General features: G+C 40.2%; 2 protein-coding genes across 4 annotated transcripts in view; both read right to left on the reverse strand.

Moving 5' to 3' along the window:
* Positions 1 to 4,525: 4,525 nt before the first annotated feature.
* On the reverse strand, positions 4,526 to 15,620 carry csf1ra (colony stimulating factor 1 receptor, a). Of its 2 annotated transcripts, none has more exons than XM_033632892.2 (22): positions 15,452 to 15,620; positions 15,034 to 15,156; positions 13,221 to 13,502; positions 12,755 to 13,042; positions 12,518 to 12,654; positions 12,271 to 12,436; positions 11,977 to 12,178; positions 11,500 to 11,615; positions 11,245 to 11,356; positions 10,925 to 11,124; positions 10,516 to 10,607; positions 9,734 to 9,860; positions 9,452 to 9,556; positions 9,170 to 9,280; positions 8,850 to 9,012; positions 8,660 to 8,742; positions 8,420 to 8,523; positions 7,890 to 8,012; positions 7,681 to 7,792; positions 7,491 to 7,590; positions 6,360 to 6,471; positions 4,526 to 5,345 (listed from the first exon to the last, which is right to left on the reverse strand). In XM_033632892.2, the coding sequence occupies exons 2-22, from the start codon at positions 15,083 to 15,085 to the stop codon at positions 5,199 to 5,201; spliced, it is 2,934 nt and encodes a 977-aa protein (XP_033488783.2). In that variant the 5' UTR covers positions 15,086 to 15,156; positions 15,452 to 15,620; the 3' UTR covers positions 4,526 to 5,198. The 2 variants fall into 2 exon arrangements, with proteins under 2 accessions (XP_033488783.2, XP_033488782.2); XM_033632891.2 differs by having other exon boundaries at positions 13,221 to 13,505.
* A 3,441-nt stretch (positions 15,621 to 19,061) lies between these two features.
* pdgfrb (platelet-derived growth factor receptor, beta polypeptide) overlaps positions 19,062 to 21,678 on the reverse strand; it is a 33,968-nt gene continuing 31,351 nt past the window's right edge. For both annotated transcript variants that reach the window (XM_033632890.2, XM_033632888.2), the window contains exons 22-23: positions 21,144 to 21,430; positions 19,062 to 19,797 (exon numbers count right to left, since the gene is read on the reverse strand). In XM_033632890.2, coding sequence (XP_033488781.1) covers positions 19,650 to 19,797; positions 21,144 to 21,430 — 435 coding nt within the window. In that variant the 3' untranslated portion in view covers positions 19,062 to 19,649. The remainder of the gene's footprint in view (positions 19,798 to 21,143; positions 21,431 to 21,678) is intronic.

A 21,678-nucleotide genomic window follows, 5' to 3' on the forward strand; every position in this document is an offset into this window, starting at 1 on the left:
TTGAAGGAAGACAATGCATGTAACAGGCACTCAGGGTACCTTTCACATCGTATGTAGATGTGGAAGGTCCATGACCAAATGTCGATATCTTTACTTTACACATGAACTGATTGAGGCCACGATAGGCCGACAACTCCAGTGTTCTACTACGTAAAATTACTATTTTTGTCAATGGAATCTGGTGGTTGCTTTAACTTATTCTTATTAAGTGAATGTTGAATGCAAAATGTAATGGCTATAGACTAATGACACCATCAGCGTCTCTCTCCTCCTGGAAGACAAAGGCTCAATTTACGGCACAAAGGAAGTATGTCAACTATTGCACAACCTAAGCAGGAAGAGGACAGTGCTTCTGTTTTCCTGGGCAGCTATTGATAGCTATCACCAGTTACCAGAGTATCAATGTAAGTTCTCTGTCATTACTATCTCCATGCCCCCCCAGGCTTCTTTTTACTGGGCTCTGACAACAAATACTCTTCTATAACTTGTCAGAGGTGGTGAGCAGTGGAGAGACACAACCTTGTGTCAGCTACAACAGACAGCTGTAAGGGTTTGTATCAAAACTACCCACCAGAATTACTACAAAGCTTTCAACAGTCATGTGGCAAGAAAAGAGGCTTTAAATGTCATAGTTATCTTGTGTGAGTCATAAAGCTCCAAAGTAGGACAGATTTTTTGTGTTTGTTTGGTTTTTTTTTCTTAGCCTGAACTCTTTGTACTAACCCGATTTTTTACACACCGCTCCTCATTGTGTGGTTTTTCCCCTCATGCAAAGTCGAGAGTTGTGGATATACAGGCCGCTGTATAAAGGGCTGAGAGGGCAAATTATTCCACAAAGTTTCAAAGAGAAATACTGTGTTTTTAGTTAATAACATGGCTGTAGTCAGTGTTCTTTGTATAATAATGTTTTGCATGCAAAATTGCCGCTTAAATCTTCTGCAACATTACAAAACTGGCCATGACCATTTTTCTATTTTAATGTTTTAGAACATTTCATCTTTATATTTACTCAGAGCAAGGAAGAACTGACCTGAAAAAACTTCAACAGGTCTGCGTGATTGAATTTACATTAGTCTAATAAAGGTTAACAACCAATACGACGACACAACAGGACTTTTACAGTGAAAATCTATTGACTAAAAGTGCGATTGAGCTGATTATTTATGCTTTACATTCCTGAAAAACAAAATATTCTGTGCAGTAACAAGAAACTTATTGAGGACATTCACCAATGAAAAGCCCAGGGCTTCATTAAGGAAAAATATCATAACTGCTTGTCCTGTTTTAAGTTTCAAAGATAGGAAAACACTTTTTTTCCGATTACAACAGGACAACTAAACTCATGGTTGTGCCCTCTCCTGTCTCAGACCTCCTTTCTTATCTTAAGTCTTAAATCTGTGCTCATCCTTGACTGTATCTTTGATTCGAAAGTGCTTATAGGCTGCTCAAGACTGATAAGCGATGAGATCAACGAATATCATGGATAAAAAGAAGAAGGTGTTTAATATGAGCTACAAGAGTCGAAGGAACTAGTCGTGTCATTAGAGGACGTTAATCAAATTCAAAATCAGTTGTTAATTTTTTGAATTATTAATCATTATTATGCAGTCATTAATCAGTTGTCTTGGCAGTCGATATATGAGCAACTCTGCAACTTCAGTGATGCAACACACAAATTAAATGATACATCAGTCATTTTTATTTTCTAAAAAGCAGCATGTTATGTATTGGTTTTGTTTCACTGGAGGACGGTCAGCGACACTGAGGAGACTGGAAAAAAGAAGAAATCAAGGTAAATTTTTGTTAAATCAAGAATATTTATTGGCTTTCATTTCCAAGCAGCACATATTTTCTTTGATTACAAAAACAATAAGATAGACAACATTTTATATTTTGTCTTTTGTGTATATTTAATGCTAACGCTAAATCAGACATCAGCAAGGTAACATATCATGAGATGTCTTTAAATCTGAGACAACATTTAATCCCCACCACAGTCATTTCCTTTTATTTGTTCACTGTGATGGAAAAGACACGTGGTCATGGCAGTGTTGGACAGTTACATGTAACTAGTTACGTGTAATTAAACTACAAAATAAATGTAAATGTAATCAGTTACAGTTACTGAGAAAAAATAAGTTGGTTAATTTAATTAATGTGACTATCAAACTGTTGTTCATTACAAAGGGGTTAAATTTAAGTATATTCAGTAAAAGGTTAATATGTTGAATATAACCTATTACATTTCAAAAGTAACCTTCCCAACACTGGGTTGGAAATAATCACGAAAGTGTTATATTACTGACAATTTCGTATCGTTACATTTCCCAAAATATGTATTAGATTTTCTAAAAAGTTTCCAAACCAAAAGAGACTGCAGTTGAATGAATGACCCAAATATCTATATACACGTGGTCTGGAAAATTTAAAGTGTCATCATCATACTGTTTGTGTTGCCACTCAGTCATTTTACTGAAGTGTTCATGTTGTTCCCCATTCACTGCTGCACAGACCTAACAACAATACTGCTGTCATTTGTGACAGTTATTTTGAATTACGGCAGAGTATATGCCATCCTACTTTAGGAAAATTACAGTTCTTTAATAGCTAAACCCCATCCTAAGATATGATGCAGGATACATGTTTCTTGATACCAAAAACCCAAGTGTCATCCTAAACTTGAGAAAACAGAGGATTTCAGATTTAGGATGTTTCTTAAGGAGACCTCAGGAATGTGTTTGTGGTGTTGCTCATAAGATCACTGAAATAACAACTGATCTTTTTTCTGACAAAGAAGAAGTTACAAGGAGACATTAAAGTCTGAGGCAAGTGAAGGAAAGAATAGAGGAGGACACTTGCAAAGCAACAAAAGCACTGTGGACGTTGTTACACTTAACTCAGTTCAGTAACATCCAGTGTTGGGCCGATCACAAAATAAATGTAACTGTAACTGACAGTCTCTCCTTGGCTCTGACTTCCCTATGCTCTTTTCTACTTCTTTATCCTACTCCCACTCGTACGGCACTATTACTCCCACTAATAGTCTCAAGCATGTGCACCAGGGACTGTAACATCTGGTCCCAAGATGAACTGTTCAAGTTACTGAGAAAAAAGTAATTAAATTACAAATACTGATCAAAATTACAACAACAAGTTACATCCAAATCTTTTCTTTTCAGTAAAAAGTTTATATGTAGAATAAAACATTCATTCTGTTTCTTTGGATATTCTCCTGTGCAGTAATACCTTCTTTTGGCATCGTCTATTTCTGAACATTTTTCAGCTTTATTGCCCAGTGTATAACATTTGTTAGAAAAGCAATCAAAAAGTAGTCAAATACGATACATTGCTTTGATGAAGTAATAAAAATAGATACATGACTTACTATATTTTTAACAGGATAACTCCGTAACCTATCACATTTCAAAGTAACCTTTCCAACACTGTAAATATCCTAGTGTCTTGACAGACAACCGAACAAAGACGTCACAGTGTACCTCAGAAAGTCTGGCAGCACATAAAGGAGTATGATTTCAGCTGAAACCTCACAAAGGAGGGATAGCATGTAGACTTTCTGGTGGGGATGAATACTTCCCTACAAAGTTTTCAGAGTTGTGCAATGTTGACAGATACTGTGGGAAACGTTCCAGAGGAAATGCAGATTGGACGTGATCCAGAACAACAAAAATAGGAAGTGAGGAGAGAGGAACTTAAAGGCAGCACAGTTTCTATCAGCTCAGTGAGGTACAACAAAGAAAAACGTAGTTTAGAAATATCTGGCACCATATCATCATCTCGGCAGCATATAAAAAAACTCTACAGTCCGAAGGTTCAGTGGTAAAGCTTCGTTCAAAGCATTTTCCAGTGATTTAATTTGCAGCTTTTGCATTGATTATCTCATTTGCACACAAATAAAAACAACATGGACATACTGATGTACTATCTATTCTACATTCCAGCGAAAATAAATTCTTGATTTACATCATGAGATATATACATTATCAGACATCTCACTCTTGTTTCATTCAGATGCAAGCACATTTAAAATGCCTGAAGTCACACAAATACGCAGTCTGTATCTCTCACATAGCTTATATATCATTCTGAAATCTTCATACAGTTGGCAGTGTAGGCTGACTGCTACATACAGACATAAATGAAGCTTACATCCTAATAATTGTCTAACTCTACAGAAAATGAGAAGATTAAGTCGTGCCATGCAAAAAAAAAAAAAGAAAAAAGAAACTTTCACATTGTCAGACATGAATCATTGTTCATCTGATCCATAAGGGATCCACAGATTTCCCTGCTCAATTCAGTTGTATTCGCTGCTCCTAAATCACACTGACCGCTGCTTAATTAATTAGATGGAAGTGGAACAATCACATGTTGCGACTGACAGCTGCTGTTAAGTGTGTCACAAGAGATATAGCTATGACCAAAGCACAAAGACAGAAACAACGTGGTCAGTCTTTGCCTCCTCCACGGTTGATTTAGCGTGTTTAAAACAGGGAAAAACACTCGCACTGTTTAGATGTTTAATTAAGGTGATGTGGGAATAAAAACCAACTTATCTGGAGCACATGAAGATAAGAAGTCACAAAGTGGTTGTTGTTGTGGACGCAGTGTTTGTGACTTTTGGGTTGCTTCCTCTGAGAAAGCATACATGCAATGAAATGATGAGAAGGAAGTGAACCTGCTGACAAAAAATCTCTACAAAAACATTCACTGTCACGGCAATAATAAAAAAAAGAAAAAGTAATAAACACAGAGTTTATAATAAGAAAATAAGAAATGACAAAAAGATTCTCCTTTACTTAACAGATTATACCTCAAATACATATCAGAAGGAGTGAGAGACAGTACGTGAGGGGGTAACATTTAGGATAAGGTACAGCTTTGGATACTTTCGCGGTCTGTTGACATGTTTCCTCCTTTCATGTCTGCAGTCGGTGTCATTAGACGTGGCAATTTGTAGTCATGGTCTGCAAAGAAGCAAGTCACATGCTTGCTGCAGCTGCTTGTCTGTCTGGCGAGCAGGCACAACAGGCAAAAAATAGCTGTGAAGGCGACTCTCTGCGACTGTCCAGCGGTTAGAACAAGCAGCGGTACTCTGGCCACGAGCCACAGCTGATAGCGCTTTCCTGATGCTTGTTGATGAGCGATTGATTCACTGATTGATCGGCGGCTTAGGGCGATCAACAAAACTGGTAGTTGTTGGTCTTTATCAGAGGCTGCTCCTCTTCCTCGTGGTCACAAGACTGGTCACAGGGGCCGTCGCAGCACTTGGGCTCGTCACACACTTCACCCTCAGTGACCTGCTGCTGCACATTCTGGTAGATTAGCTGTGGAGAGGCAGCGTTCAGACGATGAGAGTTGATCCAAGAAAGCCAAATCTCAGCTTCATATTAACATTTATAAGTTATTGCACTCAAACACTATATAGGCTGGTCTAAAAAATACCCGTGTATCTCCCCTGGGAACAGCACCCAAGTCAGATTCAATTAATTTGATTTGTTTCACAGCTAAATCTGTTTGTCTGTGAGAATTAAATATAAAAAAGGAGGGTGTCCTGAGGACATTTGGGCTGGAGCATCACATGTTTTTGCTCCATTGGCAGTTCTGGCAAAGCCAGAGTGGTGTCACTGAACTCTGCTTCAAGTTCACACTAATCATTTACACTGTGTCAGTGAAAAACGCTATTCCTCCCATTCATTTTCATTTGGATTTAACTGCAGAGGTGGGGCTGTGCACATATTCAACTTTTGGAGGAAAGCTGACCTCAAGCTGCAGTGGCAAATCATGAAACCGGCGATCAGACTGCAAGACACCTGCAGTACACTGGAAGCAAATTTATTTTTCAAAGGATGGTGAAGGCATGACCCACCTTACTCTGCCTCTGATTAGATTACCCTGACATTTTTACTCTAACCAATGAAGGCAACGAGCACTAGCCAATGAGAGGGAGAGTAAGATGTGTCATGCCTTTGCCATCCTAGAAAAGGAAATTAGCCAATAGGAGCAAGTATCACAGCCTCTTTCTAGTGTTTAATATGATAGTGAGGAAAAACAGAAATAACTTATTAACAGCTTGTGAGTACTATCTTACAAAGGTGAGCTCTTGCCTTGGTTGTGTGCGTGATGTGTGTCTTTTGTGGCAGTGAACATAGTACAGAAGTGATAATCAAAAGGAATTCTACAGATCTTTTAAGCCAACATAAACAAACTCACAGAAGACAAATGGTCTCTGCATTGGGGAGCTTTTTATAGTTGGTCTCCACCCTCCACTCCACCACAAATGGGTCATCTAAGTGACACTCCCTCAACACCTGATTGTGTGTAGATGCTGCCTTTCTCACCTGTTCGAGCTCAAGTTGGTCCCCGAGTAGTCTTTCTATCATCTGACTGATCTTGCTAAACGTTGGACGCTCTGTCGGCTCCAGATTCCAGCACATCTTCATGATCATGTAGCTGAAACAAAAGTGAATCACACTTACACAACAGATTTGTTTCAGAGACATTTTCTAGACAAAAAAGCCATTGATATATACATTTCAAGGGGGGTTATATCCCAAACTGTGTGTTCCCTTTTTACAGATCAAACTTTGTAACATCAGGAAACGGTATAAAGCCAAATTGGACAAATAAGAAGAGGTTTATGGAGGTGGTGACGCAGTTTGATGAGAGAGACCCGTTCATAAGCACTCCTGGCCCTCCAGTCTCATTTTGCTGCCGTGAAATAGCAGTTACATGGCTTCCTAGCTTTGAGATCATGTGGCTAACAGGCAGAACTGAGGCCTGACACACAGCAGAACAACAGATGATTAGGCCCTGACTCAGATTCAGTCCCCTCTGTTTCCACAGTTATTCCGGGTGGTGTGACAGCCACGCCAAATCAGCACACACAGATGTGAAGGCCCTCTGAGATACTGGGAAAAACCACTCTTTTCATTTTCTCATTTCGCCTTGTTAAGTTTGGATTCTAGGCCTGTTTTGTTTTGAGGTTATAAGATAACCCGAAGCAAGTAAATCAAAATCAGGAATAATGAGAGCACTTCATGAGGTTACCTCATGTGTCAGTTATTTCAGATGTTAGATAGAGCGGAAGACTGGCTAAGAAAAAAGGGAGCTTTGTTCTGTCATGGTGAACATTTGGGAAGCATGATATTTGAACCAACCATTGCTGAAGTCAACTTGAGATCAACTGTTTTTATAAAAGAGTCATTATTAAAGCTTTTATCAACTTTAATTTTACTAGTTGCTCCTGCTGTTCCTCAGTGTCTTTCCAGCTGATAAAAAGACCATTTTTCCTATTGACTCAGTTGTGAAACCCCTGCAGATAGTCACCTGATACGCCAGTAAAACTCAACTGATAATCAGAGGACAGCATTAACATTGGCAGGACGAGTTTAAGTGTTAGTGCTGCAGGGGGAAAAGCAGCAGTGATCCATCTTTTTATGAAGCGAACTTTATGTTGCTGAGGGACTTACATCTCAGCAGGGGCAAAGTTCGGTTGACACATCTGGTAGCCACGCTTCACCATCTTGTAGAACCTGGAGTCCACAGCCACGCTGGGGTAGGGGCTCTTGCCTAATAGAGAATAATATACAGTAAGTTCAGCAGGCACATCAGGAAATAATTACGTGTGTAATTGTAGTGTGCATATGCACATGCTCTGACCCAAAGAGAAGATCTCCCACAGGAGGATGCCGTAGGACCAGACGTCACTCTGGATGGTGTAGATGCAGTCAAAGATGCTCTCTGGAGCCATCCACTTCACTGGCAGACGGGCCTTCACACACAATGTAAAAAGCACAAGAAGTGTTTTTTTTTAATATAGTCTGTAACTTGATTTAAGTGACGCAAATGTCAGCTCTATTCCGGCTTACATTGCCCTTCACCACGTAGTTGGAGTCATTCATGATGTCACGCGCTAGGCCAAAGTCACATATCTTGGCCTCTCTGCGATTGGTCAAGAGGACATTCCTTGCAGCCACGTCTCTGTGAATACACTGCGCACACACAAATACAAATACACACACACACACACACACACACACACACAATTGTCTCTGGTTGTATTCTCACACATCAAAAGACAATAACATTACTGACTGGAGTGTATCCAAATGTAGCATGAAGAAGTATGGGCAAAAACATTGACAAACTATGACGATGAGTAAATATGGAGAGTGTAATTGGGAAATACCCCTCATAGCCCCCTCAAGAATGATTTCACACCCTGTATTCATCATATTCTATAAAAAGCAGTACTTCTTCATGCAGATTTGGTTGCTTTTTTTCCTCAAATGCAGTTTGTTGTTTGGGTAATTCCTAGGGACAACACAGCAGCTAATGCTGTAAATTCTCACAGCAATATTATCTGTTTTACATCCTTTAAAGTGGTAAAATCACTCACGTTCTTGGCAGCAAGAAACTCAAGGCCCTGGGCCACTTGGTAGGAGAATCTCAGCAAGTCATCAATGTCCAGAGGCCAGTCACCAGTCTCACTGCACACACAATCTGGACAAGAATCAGACAGGAGTTATGTTAGTAACACCCAGAGTCAGTCAAGCAAAGAGGATTTCATTAGCATGCTCCTGCTTGATGACTAAAGTTCTGTGAACATAAACTGGGATTGGGTGAGGGAGCTTTTCACCTGGAGATGATTCTGTATTTGGCAGCTGGCTGGGTCTCATCTCTAAGTAGCTGCTTGAAGTTGTGCTAGAGATCCCGCTGTCACTGTTGAATGGAGAAAAACAAGAGGAGAAGGACAGAGCAGGAAGTTAGAGATTTAAAGTATCTTACAAATCCTTCATCATCAGACTGCATGTGTTCAGTTGACGCACCTTCTGATGAACTGTTTCTGACTGCAGATGTTCTTGTAGTCACTACAGTCCTCCGTAATATTGGAAATGTTCATAACAAAGTTCTCAAACGTCTCTGCCTTCTGGCGAAGGAAGTTCAGGAGATCGCCGAGGCTGCAGTACTCTGTGATCACAAGCACTGGCCCTGATGAGGAGACAGACGCATCATGTTACAACCCTTTCAACAAAGAAAACCAGGTTGCATGCAAATTACTAGATTTTCCACGGACTAGGCGGCTTTCATAACCATGTGTTTACAGTATCCTGCTTTAATCCGAGACAAACACAAGATGCTGTCTGACCTCCATAGGTGCACGCTCCCAGGAGATTGACGATGTTCTTGTGGTGTCCCAGGTGACTCAGGATCTTCAGCTCTGACATCAGAGCTTCCCTCTCATCTGAATGAGCACTGGCTGCAGAGACACGACGCACATTGTCGTCATATTATCATCCTACCTGATCATGCACAGCAAATGATTTAGGATCACACTAAGTGACATTTTCTTTGGCACATTTTCATTCACCAGTCACGCTTACGTAAAAGCAAACTCTCCATTTAATCTAACATCTTTACACGTGCTCACCTTTTAACATCTTCACAGCTACGCGCAACACATCGTCATCCTTTCCCAGGCCATAGGCTGTGGCCTCAACAACCTTTCCGAAAGCTCCTGCACCCAGGATCTTACCTGGTCGGACAGAAAAATACAGCAATAAAGCGTGTTATTTACAGTTACATTTCAGATCATTTTCTTTTTCTATTCTTTTCTTATTCTATTTCTCTGGAGCACTAACTAATTGTTTCAAAAGTGTTTAAGAGTGAGTCCATCTGAATTTATCTCAATTTAGGATAACATGGTGCAGACCTAGCTTCAGCTTGTCTCTTGGGAACTCCCACTTCTCATTGTAAGGCAGCTGAGTGGGGTCAATAAACGTGTAGTTGTTTCCATCTCTTGCTTCAATGATCTGCCAACGGATCTCATACCTGGGTTTCTGAAGATGAAAATGGGAGCAAAAAGGAGGTAAACAACTTCGACAAGAACACACTGCATCTAAGTAGCCCTTCTTCTGTGGAAATAATTGAATGTCTAAATAACAGAGGTTGTTTTGCAAGTCTTAACATTTAAGTCCTGAGTCAAGTTTCAAGTCCTAAACTTTGAGTTTCAAGTCACGAACAAGCGCTCTTCACCAAAAATAATGCACTCATTTTTTGTTAAAACAAGTTTGATGAAAAGTTACTTAGTGATTTAGCTAACATTAGCTTAGCATTAGCTCCCTGACTATGTTCATATTAGTCTCGACTCAGCCAACTGTCCTTCTTGCAACTTCAAAAGTCAAACAAAGTAGGAAGTTGTTGCATCATTTGCCATTTTCATCCTGCACATTTTGCATACTGTTAACTGTTATTTGTTGATCACCAGTGCGTGCATGGTTGTTCTGCGTTAACAAAAGTAACCTACTGTATGGGGTCATTCTTTCCAACTAGTGCACAGTAATATTAGTTCTTCAAGTTTCTCTCCTGTGACATGAATGAGTGGTGTTGGTGATAGTTGGAGGAAGGTATCAAGCGTTTCAAATCAAAAAGCTCAAGTCCAAGTGAACTCACAAGTCATTGGTGTTAAAGTCAAAGTCAGTAAGTACACCTTACCTGCTTATATTTGTATAACAGAAAAACCAGAAGCAGGAGGAGGATGGTCAGGATGCCTGCTGCTCCAGTCAAGGTGGAAGTGAAGAGTTTGTCTGCACAATCAGAAAGAGATCAATATTAACTCATTATTTAACTTGAATTGACTGACTGTGTGTCATGCATCTGATGTTTTGTAACGTCCCTCTGTGGATTTTGTTTACTGTTTGCAACGTTGAGCTCCACAAAAGGAAACAACAAAGTCACACAGTTTAATAACAACTACAAAGGGATCTGCTGACCATGACAACACACTGTCATAAACATTAGATTTGGTTTGAGCGCCATGTGACTGAGCGACGGCGAACTGGGAAGTACAGCACTTGTGATCACATCTGGAAAAATCAACAAATGATAATCAAATGATGCTCACCGGAAACCTCCATGGCAAATGTGTCGCTGCTGACGCCGACGAGGTTGAAGGCCACACACTCGACTGTCATCCTGTGGCTCGAGGGCCCCACGGTGAGGACGCTCTCCACTTCCACGGCCCCGTACTCCTCCCTCTGGATCTCCACTGTGGGAGCCTGGAGAGGGATGGCCATCTGCAGCCCTGAGGTGTTCTCATTGCACCTGCCTCGTTGCAAAACACATACAGTCAGACAGAAGCCACACTGAAAGTTGTGGTTCAGTGGCTTCAATTTGAAGCACAACACCAAACTTAACGATGTTTTTCTGTGCAGTGATACTCACGTAGGCCTTATCCCAAGACACTGGTACCAGATGATTCTGGGAGCAGGATAGCCAAATGAAGTGCAAGTGAGTGTGGTTATGTTTTCCCATCTCACCACAGCAACAGGTCTCTCTGCCAGTGAGGAGAAAAATATTGTAAAGGAAGCAAGGATCAGATTTTAACGAAACATTTCCCTTTCACTTGAGATAACGTAACCATGCCGCAACTCCATGAACATATTTACTGATTTGATTTCTGTTTACTGTGTCACTTACGATACATTTGGACTTGGAATGTGATGGATGCATTGGTCAAGTTGTTCTTGGCGTAGAAGGTGTATTGTCCCTGCTCCTGCGCATTCATTCTCTTCAGCTGCAGAGAAGCATGGTATCTGAAAAAAAAAACCCAAAAAGTTCTTTCTTTAAACTCAGAAAAAGAGGAATCCAGGGTGACTAATTCTGGATTCAGACAGTTCCGATGTATCATCGCTGAGTACGTCGACAAATTAAAAAGAGAACGCCACTCTTCCCTTTAGCATGACCTGAGGAAATATAATGACCTTGGTGTTCCCTGTCAAATTCACACAAAATGCACCGACAGCATATTTTAAATCCAGAGTAGCTTCCCCTTCCTGTAGTACACTTTTTTAAATGTAAACTGTGCTGACATGTGTGAGCGATAAAATAGAGCAATCAGAGACCACTACAGAGAGTCCTCTCCTTTGTCACCAGCTCTCAGCCTCTGTGTTGTACCTGTTGTTGTAGATGATGAGCTTGTGCTCCTGTGTGGACGTGTTCGGAGATGTTGGGGTGTGCCATCTGTGCTCTGTAATGCTGGGGTACGCCTCGATGAGCACATTAAGCTCCAGATCTTCTCCCTCGTTCACCTCCACTGAAAGACCCTTGTGGGCCAGTTTAGGGGACAGCTGGGGCAGCAGCCTGATGTAGGCCTTGTCTGTTGAGAAGAATTAAAACAGTTTGTTTTTAGTAGTTGAATAGGCTTTTTTAATGTGAGACGTAGCAAGAGAGATTACTTCTGTGGCTCACCTACAACCAGCAGGTATGTTGTTGAACTGTTCACCCCTGCTTCATTTGTGCCTGTGCAGGAAATGTTTCCTGTGTCTGCAAGATCCACAGCAGGGATAGTCAGTATGCTCTGAATGTCCAAGCGATTTTCTCCGCTGGAGCGAACCCGCTCCTCTATCAAAGGTTTCTGAAGACAAGAAGAGTGAATAAAATCAGAGTTAAGAATATGATAATAATCAAGAAAACCCCCAAAGTGCCTCATACTGACCGACTTGGTGGTGTATTTCCAGGTGACGTTGTAGTTGAAGTTGGGGTTGTGTGTTGTGCAGCGAATCTTGAGTTCCTCCCCGACAATGCGCACATATTCCTCTGTCTCCAGGAGGACATATGGTGGGAAACGAAGCTCTAGAAAAGAGACAATCACACATGAGTATCAAACTTAATGCATGCATCACTTCAAATGACTCTCAAACAGCTTTCATCCCAAACAGCCAAGTGGCCTCACTCTGAATGACGTTGATGGAAAAGGCCTTGGAGGTCTTCTCTACTCCATTGACCCTCGCTGTGCAGACATAGTCGGCGTTGAAGCTGGGGTGGAGCTTGTGGATGAGAATACCTCGGTGCCGGTAAACTGTGAAGTTCATCTCAGGGGGCACCAAGGTGCCATTGTCCATGCGGAGGCCCAGGTCTGTAGCTTCTGGGTCAGTCAACAGGCAGGGCAGCAGGTAATCCTCACCCTCCTTCTTCACCACCCGCAGGGATGTGCTGCTGGTCCAGAACACACGGTTTGGATCTGATTAAAAAAAAGGGATGAAGGCAATTCATTAGGTCAGAGAATAATTGTATAATGAGACTTGCACTAATAAACAACCATAGGGAAGTATAACCAGTGTGGACAGTGTGATCCATCCAAGCACTTACAACTCAATATTAGGAAGCTTGTCCTACAGTCCTTATCAGTCCGAGCTCACCTTTTACGTACACATGCACTGAGGAGGTCAGGTGCTGTAGCCCAGCCGCTGTGTAATAACACTTGTATGTCCCAGTGAATTCGGCAGAGGGACGTTCCACCTTCAAGGTGCGGGCTTTCCCGTTGCCCCTGGACACATAGCGTCTGTGTTTGGCTAGCCTCGTTTGCCAGTTTACAGGCCCGTCACCTTCACATCTCAGATCCAGGGTGGTCCCAGGTCTGACCACCACCTCAGAACTCCCCACCACCTTTGAGTTGAACTTAATCACCGGACGCCTCCATTCTGCTGAGAAGGAAAATATGAATACATTTATTGATATTTTAGGCAGTGGAAACACAATGTTAGAACAAATGAATCAAACTAGACTTTGCTGGTTCTCAGAGAGTATTTTGTGTTCAGGTCAAGACTTTGTTTCTGTTTTGGTCATTTAAAAAAAGAAAAACGGAGAAGCTCAGAGCTGTCTCGCCTGCACCATGATTCAGATCTATTTTAGAAGTAATCCCATGAATTCAGGAAACAGATTGAGAGCTTGGAGCCTGATAACATCCCTCAATCCCTCTCACTTCTGCTTTTTTTCCAATGTTGCTATCTTAACACTGGAGAAACAGTAAATATGAAAAGCTTCACATCTGCTTTGTTGTATTTTTACTTCGGCCCTCATATTAAACACCAAATGTAAGAGAAGATACACAGAATTTCAAGCATGGATAAGGGATTAACGTATTTGGGGCATCTTTGAGGAAGCTCATGAAGCCCATAACCCTGAGGGAGTGCTGTTTCAGTTTTAGTGCTGATGAACAATGATCTCTTTGATGACTTTGTTGAAGATTTGGAAGTTGTAGAAACTCTGGGCAATTCATTCAATTATAGATTGTTTTTATTTTTTGGGTTGGACCTTTTTTGTAAAAACACCAGAGAGACTGACACGTCTTTCCCGTCAATCTGAAGCGTTTTCTCAGTAAGTGCTCAGTCTACACTTTCGGTAAAGGTTATAATAGTTTCCATTTAGAGGTTTGCGCTGTGTTTTTTGAAGCTTGAAGCAGAACTGAGATTCCATGTTCAGCATTTTTGTTTCTATACACCACAACACACAAGATAATGTGGGAATGAAATACACTTTGAGACCAATCAGCGTTTCAGGTTGGGAAACCTCCTGATTGTTGATGTGAACAGTCGCCGTTCCTGTTCAATCATCTAAATGAACTATTCATCCAACCTCAAAATGACCCCAATCACACCTCATCCAGTAATCCACCAGGAAGCAAAACTAATTCATTCAGCCATAATTAAACCAAATAAACAGATGCTTTATGTGCTCTGATGCAAATACATGAAATTGTAATTTGATGCTTGGCGGGTGATATTCATTTACTATGTGCTGTTCAGAGCCGAACCAAACTGCAAAAAAAAAAAAAAACAGAGAAAGAGAGCGTGTGTTAGATCTCAGATGGAGCAGTGTTTCCCAGCTCATCTGAACTGACCACGAGTTTATGCCATGAAATGTACGATAAAACCATTAGAGCGGAATACACGAGAAGTCATGTTTGAGAATGCATTTTTAGAGGATTGTATAGTTGGTCAGTAGTAATATGTCCTGATTTGATTTGAGTTTAAAACTCTGATTTAATCCAAATCTTTTAGAGCTTTTAAAACATTAAATTCTGCATATTATCAGACTTTACATCTGTCAAATCAATATGAAAATGATGAAGAATATCACTTCTGTCATTGTTTTAGTGAAAACAAGACACTAAACAAGACACTTAATGCACCGCAGCTGTAGATGTAGCAGTCAGTGTTTGTCAGGCCTTACCTGAAGCAGCGGAGGCCACAATCCCCAGCAGCAGAGTAAGGTAGGACTGCATCCTGGATCAACTCCAAACCTGCAGTTTGAATGTTGATGCGTGCGTGTGCCACAAAACACTCTTCTTTTGATCTGTGGTGTTCGAGAAAGAAAGGAGAACCACCTCTTAAGTTGTGCTATCACTCATCCCCCTCATCAACTTCTCTTTTCTCACTGGTCAGAGAAGCTTTGCCCGTAAACACGAATCTCTGCTGAGGAACAATCTATTCAACTGTGATGTTTGTCTTCTTGAGTATACATTAAAATCAGAAAACAGACTAACAAATACTTTAAGAAAGCATTTCCTGATTACAGTTAGGAAACTGGTAAGTCACTTCTCAAAATACAGCTTTATGGAAGCTCACTCGTTTATTTCAAATATGCTCACCTGCTGATGTCTTCAGGTGAAAGAGGGGTATAATCACTTCCCTGGGTCGGATGTTTCCAGCATCCAAAGCTGACACACGAGTCCCTTCCTCCTGCTGTGTTTGTCTCTGCCCTTCTTCTCCTTCTGCTTGTTTACAGTGTCTTCACCACAGAAGTCACACAGCAAACACAAAATCTTCCAGACAAGCAAGTGGTAGAGGGTGGAGGGAGTGTGTGTGTGTGTGTGTGTGTGTGTGTGTGTGTGTGTGTGTGTGTGAGGAGGCGGATCAGCATATCACGCTCAACAAATTGATGAGCCAGTCCCAATTTGCAACAGAAAGGCACAATTCTCCCGAGACATCCGCTGAGGTGAGGCTAATCGTCCCCAGCACCACAGGACCATGGCTGCCAGGCTTTTGGTTGTGTGCACTCATGGAAGTCAAAAAGCTCTCAGAAATCTGACCTAGGAATCACACAAAAGCACTAACAGATATGTAGAGTGAGACAAGTCAGTTTGGATATGTATAGTAGATGGGACCTGGAGATCCTTCAGGTAGATTCATACTGAAATCACTGAATGTGATTACACAAATGATGTTTAAAGCAAGAAATAAGCTGCTACCAGGCAGTATTAAAAATCTGTTCAGTGACCAAGAGGGGGGTTATAATCTAGTTTCAAAACTCAAAGTGTGCTCGCAAGAAATTATTTTGGAATTCAAAATGTGGAGTGAAGTTATGGAACAGTTTTATTGTGGAGCTCGAGCAATGTCCGAGCATACACCAAATTAAAATATAGTATAAAGACATCATATTCAAGAGGTACAGGGTTGAAGAAGGGTTAGACATTAGTTGTTCAAAGGGATTACTGCTTACGTTCTCTACTCTGTAATTGACAATGTATTAATATATAAATACGTATTTATTCATATATGGGTATGTGGGTACACACACATGTATATACTGGCAGAGTTACATATATTCATACTTTGTATAATTCATATGTTCAATTATTAGATATACAAAGATAACAGGATAAGTTGATGAAGATATATGTAATATAAATATTTTTTTTTGTAAAGACAAATTGGTATTTTATACATCATACATTTAGACTGGTTTACACATGTAAGTCATGGGTAATTGGTCATTTATATTATATTATATACTAAGACAGGTTTTTGTAAGGTAGATATTTGGTAATTAATATGATATATGTTAATATTATATACATATATACATGTATATACATATACATGGGTCATTTTTGTGTGATAAAGTTAAAAGGTTATAACAATAGTATATTTAGAAAAGTAAGGTATAGGTTTACCTATATAAGGAAGCTGTCTTTCATTTCAGGGGTGGGATTTAATAAGTTTATACTTCCTCCCACTCCTTTTTGAATGTGTAAATCAAAGTAACTATACATTGACAGTTGCTTTTTATCATGCTTTTCATTATTTGTAATTACTACTTTTTTTCTGTCTGTCTGCTTGTTTGTATGTTCACATCTTTTTTGTTTTGTTTTGTTTTTACATGTTCAACATAAATATAAAATGTCAATGTGGAAGACAGAAATGTAGGCTCTGGAGGATTTTCAAACAAAACAAAATATAGACATATACAAATGAAATCCTGCTTAATCATCACCTATGGGCTTCTACTCATGTGTGGTGGTGACTCTGTTTGCAGAGCTCCTGCCCTTTAACTGTATTTTGATGTTTTTGTGAGCTCGGACCACTTCTGGGCGGAGATTTCCCCAGCCAATGAGAGAGTGCAGGTGCCGTGCCCGAGCGTGACCGAGTGTGTCCGAGCGTGCACCAGCGCGAGCCTTGCCTGAACCTCTTCTGTGAAGCCTCCTTCCGTACCTCTGGGCTCCGTACACCCGGGAGAGTTGAGCCTGATAGGAGGGGCCAAATTTGAATGTGTGTTTACAAACAGCAACTGGAAAATCCTCCAGACCCTACCTTTAATTTAGACCTGTTGTCCTCGTCCGTGGACACTTTTTTGTGCCATCTAGTGGCAGTAAGAGCACAATACACTGATCCATGTAAAAACAAGATGGCAGCCATCTCTGCCAAGTCAATCTGCAGCTGATCCCGACACAAAAGTGGACAAGGTCCAAAGTCTGATTAAGTTAAATGGTAGAAACTTGTTCATTTATGATTAGTTGTGTTTGTAGTTTGATATGGTGACCAATTTGAGCAATTTTAGCACCAGTAACAATATAAGACACTTTTAATTAGCAAGTTAATTAGGATTTGAAGACGTTGGGACTTGATTATCATTGACAACATTTAGTTTTTTATACTTATCGGGTCCTACTGATCCCAAATAGCTAGGATACATTAAAAAAAGCATACCGAACAAAACCTTGAGTCTCAGGAGGATATCGACATTTAGTCATAAGATATGGAGAACAAAACCCAACAACTGCAAAATGGTATATTGTTAATGTCCACACAACATAAAATTCTAAAATATCGTCAATCTGATTTTCATTCCAGCCAAAATATAGCATCTATCTGACATCTTTCTGACATCATTTTGACATCAGTATGATAGCTTCATATTACTGAGACCACAAGGCATTATCCTGATTCTGGATTAGTGTTTTCAGCTGTTTAGTTTCAGTATCTTTGGCTGTTTTAAAGAAGAAAAAATACATGTACACAGAGTAGGGGAGCTCGATGAGACCATTTAAATCCATATAAAAGACTCACTCCCAGTGCTGCTACGATAATACACATTTATTGTCACATTTACAACATATAAAATGTCACATATAAAAAATACATTTGTAAACGTTAAGGGAGCTTTGGTACCATAGCTTGTGATACAGTGATCATGTGCATTTTAAATTGCTACAGAAAATGACAAAGTGTAGTTTCATATGGTGGACTATCGTCAACACTATAATACTGACAGCTGAAACATTGTGTGAGTGGACGCTATACAGTGCAGCAGAAAACTAAAAGCATCATTCTTTACATGTACACATATGGCTATCTAGGTGTCATAAGTACGGTAGCCCTTCGGATCGGCAAGCGGCAAAAGCTGCAAGATAAAAATCTGTCAGTCTATACAAAGGCACTGATGTGTGCCATCTTGTGCTAAGGCAGTGATATGCTGTGTTTCGTTAGTTCACTTGAGTCACCTGTTGTCACAGAAACTGATTTACTGCAACAGCCACGTGTTTAGGTCAAAAGTTGATTCTCAGAGGAACTATTCCATCGTTACTGTATATGTACGTCTTCATTATGAATATCCACATTTTTCTAAATAAAGTGCAAGTCTGGCACAGAACTATGAATTAAATCTACATAAACAAGTATTCAAAATTCACAAACGACACATTTCATATAATCCTCACACACACAAAAAGAAAGAAAAGAAAGAAGTGTCTGACACTATGGCATATGTAACTAAAAAGAAAGTATCTGTCATAGTAAAACAGTGCATGTAGATTCTGTATTTCATATCCTGGAAATAACATTTTACAAAAATATTATAATTCAGCGAATACAGCTCTTGGTCGTACTTAGGTTTTAATTGAATTATTAACTTTCCATTATTGTGGTTTAGGACATAATGTTAATGATTCCCACTAATATGGGAATGGCATGTGGTTCTTGTTTATTTTTATTTATTTGATGTATATTTGTGTAGTGTTTGTTTATATTGTTGTGTTAATCATTTTGTGTTATCAAAACAAATACATTTTCTCATTTAACAAAACAAAATAAAACAAATAATACCCGCTTTTCTAAAAATCTACTCTGGTTGTTAACAGTAAAAGGGGTAAGAACCAAAAAGAGGCACATGGCAAAATGTTAAAAATAGATAAAAAAAAGCACATATCTCATAAGGCCTCATGGGTCTCTGGCTATGATAGAAAGTACAGTAAACACATGTTTAGTTACTGTAAACTGATTCTATAGGCGAGTACCATATTTGTATTATGTCAAGCCTCCAATCAAAGACTAGATCATAACATCATGCTAGTTATTTGTAACCATTTTATCGTTTCAGAGGTACTAAGTTTGATTCAAATCTCAGAAGCAGGGCAAAACTTTTCGAGTGCTTAGTGGAAATACAAAGATTGCCTTCTCAGTCTCAATTTTGCTACATTCTTGTTTAATCACGTTCCTCTTTTCAGGCAGCTTAGAAAAAAAAACCAATTCCCAGAAAAGAGGATGTTTTCTCAGGGTTTCTACATGTGGCTACAAGAAGCTGTCTTCTACCTCGGGCGTCCCGGAAGATCCCAGCAGAGCGTCTCTCTCGCTGGTCTCCTCCAGCCTGTCCTCCTCTGGGAGGGTGTCAGCAGTGTCCTGTGACAGGGAGTCAGTCTCCTCCTCCAGAGCCAGAGAGCTGAGGGCAGGAAGACAAAACACAATTTCACATTGTGCACTGAGTTACATATGAGTCATAGAAAGACACAACTGCAGCTCATATTTGTTAATGTCCGTCTGTGGTGCTGAGCTTAACGTCTTCCTACGTTTTTCATTGTCCTACCAGCAGCAGCGAGTCACATTTCAACTCAAATATGAAACTACTCACCCTTGTTGAGAGCATTTAAACAAGTTAGAAAAGTATTTCCAACGCAGTTCTTTGTACAGACAAATGTTGTGTTCACTTAAAGATTGTGTACTAATACAAAAGGCAATGCTTTTTACCTCACAGGGATGTTAAGCATCAAATGTCTAACATCCTAAAAATAGTTTTAAAAGACATTATATCATGTTGACAACTAGAGGGACAGTGATTTAATGTCTCAAGCCATAAATAGAACTGTATATAATGCATTATTTTTCATCTTTGATTAATCTGCCAAAAATCTTCTCAATTATGTGAGAAATTAAATGGTCTATAAAAATGTCACGAGGTTGCAAAAATGACAAATGCTTCTAAAGCTCAAGGCCACTGACAGTCTGATACCTCAAAGCCCAGTTTACATTTGGAAAGATGACCCATGTAATGAATACTTGGATTTTAAGATGCTGTCTGAAGTGTCCATGAGTTCCTAATTGATCAATCTATCAATCTATGTCTATTGCTCATGGGCGTCAAAGACAAAGTCACAGGGGAATTACTCTACTTTCAAAATCCATACATGCCAATCCTGTGGTCTGAGACAGTCTAAAAATGATCGTTAAACAAGAACAACTCTCTTCCAAATCCAAAAGTAGAGTGCTTAAACTCAATTTGTGATGTCATCAAGTATGAAGTCTGGAGCTGCTCCACTGCCAATGAACCGAGAAAGATGTGATAGATGACACTGAGAGCACCCAGGGGAACATTCTGAGTATATGAGCACATTTTCTGTTTCAGAGCTGACAACACTTCAGCAGAATAAAAGCTAATTTGGACATAAATAAAGAAAAGAAAATAAGCCCTGGATCCAAAAACTCAATCTCCCATTAATTGTCTATGGAGCAGCTCCAGACTTTCAGTTTGAGTCTTAAAGTTTGAGACTTTCTTCTCCGGTTTTTGGCTCAAAGAAAGAGAGAGTCAAACATTTATTTGGCCTTTAAAGCCAACTTGGCTGCGTGTTTACATCTGCCCCCATAATGCAGCTATTGTTTCAGCTCAACATCTGGATGAGTGGGTGTGTGGTGATAAAAAAAAATGTTTTTGTTGAGTAAATACATCCTCATCTTTCTTGCAACCCCGACATTTGGCACACATCTGTAGCATCTTTTTCAGCGACTCTGTACCTTGCAGGGCTTTCTGACGGCACGTCAGTGAAAACATCCTCCGGCTTGGGGTCTGGGATGGGAATGATGTATTCGTTGTACGAAGTTATGACTTCCTGTGTGTCTGCCTCTTGTGTGAATTCCCTGGGGCTCGGGCTCTGGTTGTAGGGGTCCGGGGGGATGTAGGGGGGAGATGGGGAGCCAAATGCTGGGTTGGCGATCGGAAAGGGTGAGGAGAGTCTGGGTTTGGTGCGGGCGACTGCAGGGTGGTCACTCTTTAGGAAGTTGTCGTTGACTTGGTTGTATTTCTGTTGCCAGGGGACAAAGGTTTGATCATTTCAGCAATCAGGAACCAGTTTATCAACTGTTTGTGAATTTTTAAGAAGCAGACTGTGGATATGAGATGTTGATTTTACATCACAGTCGACAAAATGTTCTATCTACTTAAAGAATCAGTGAGAGATCAAACTGGTGTGTGAACACTTAGTTATCCTGTAAGCTTTCTTTCTTTCCTCCAACCAGCCCATAGGGGGCAGATAAACTGACTGTGAGTGAA

This window comes from Epinephelus lanceolatus, chromosome 7, assembly GCF_041903045.1.
Source record: "Epinephelus lanceolatus isolate andai-2023 chromosome 7, ASM4190304v1, whole genome shotgun sequence".
Lineage (NCBI taxonomy): Eukaryota > Metazoa > Chordata > Actinopteri > Perciformes > Serranidae > Epinephelus > Epinephelus lanceolatus.